We start from the raw sequence: 964 nt of genomic DNA, 5'->3' as shown, positions 1-964 counted from the left end.
TCGGGTCGCTATGGGTCCACTCAATGGCCAGGACTTTGGGGAGCACTCAGGAGCAAAGAGGCTGCTGGGAAGGGTTAGCCCTCAGCTGCTCACCAAAAGGTCCTTGGTTCAAATCCACTGGCCGCCGGGGTGGGAGGCAGATGTGACAGTCTGACTGTAAAGATGACAGCTTTGGAAACCCTTCGGGGAAATCCTACTCTAGGGTTGATAGCAGTTGGACTCCATGGGCCTTCCTAAGCCTCCTCCACCAGTGGCTGACATGCCGTCTCCACCCCTCTCCCATCACCTCCATAACCAGCTCCCTGCAGAGCAACATGGAGATGAGCCTGGAAGATGATGCCTGCTTCCCTGAGTCCTGCCTCTGTGCGTTTGGCCCCCTGCCGCAGCACCACGCACGTGGTCACTGCACAAGTGGCTTCTAACCCAAGCCTCTGGGCTAACACGTGTGCTGTGCACCCCGGCTAACAGCTCTCTCTGCCTGTCCGTTTCCAAGGTTGCCAGAGACAATACAAGTGGGAGACCCCCCGAAGGGCACGCCGGACGCACGGAGGCCAAGGCGGCTGCTCCCGAGATGGCCCTGGACATCGTCTCCGTGGTCAATAGTTGTCAGACCTTCCCATCTGCTTGTTTCATGTCCGGGAGCAGAATCAGATCCTGAATCCCTTGTAGCTTCCCTGGGGTTCTACGAATCCCTGGATGAATGGCCACACAGATGCGCTTGATAGCAGAGGGCAGGGCCGGCTGTGGGCAGACCAGGGAGAAGCTCTTTTAATCACCCAAGTGAAAGATGTGTCAGGCCCTTATGGTCTCTGGTGGTATAGCAGTTACAAGTTGGGTTACTAATTGCAAGGTTATCAGTTTAACCCCACTGGGTACTCCTCGGGACAGAGACAGGGCTTTCTACTCCCGTTAACAGTTACAGTCTCCCTTGCCCCTCCCCCCAGGAGAATTTATTTCAAAGGAC

At 56.1% G+C, this 964-nt stretch overlaps 1 protein-coding gene across 1 annotated transcript in view; it reads left to right on the top strand.

Annotated features, from left to right (window-relative positions):
* The first annotated feature begins 314 nt into the window (after window positions 1-314).
* Window positions 315-964, top strand: part of IQCD (IQ motif containing D) — a 7536-nt gene continuing 6886 nt past the window's right edge. The window contains exons 1-2 of the mRNA XM_030887424.1: window positions 315-392; window positions 494-595. Coding sequence (XP_030743284.1) covers window positions 315-392; window positions 494-595 — 180 coding nt within the window. The remainder of the gene's footprint in view (window positions 393-493; window positions 596-964) is intronic.

The sequence above is a fragment of the Echinops telfairi genome, unplaced genomic scaffold, assembly GCF_000313985.2.
Source record: "Echinops telfairi isolate 266 unplaced genomic scaffold, ASM31398v2 ScPeMD7_7412;HRSCAF=8450, whole genome shotgun sequence".
Lineage (NCBI taxonomy): Eukaryota > Metazoa > Chordata > Mammalia > Afrosoricida > Tenrecidae > Echinops > Echinops telfairi.
This window is presented reverse-complemented; position numbering and strand designations above follow the sequence as displayed.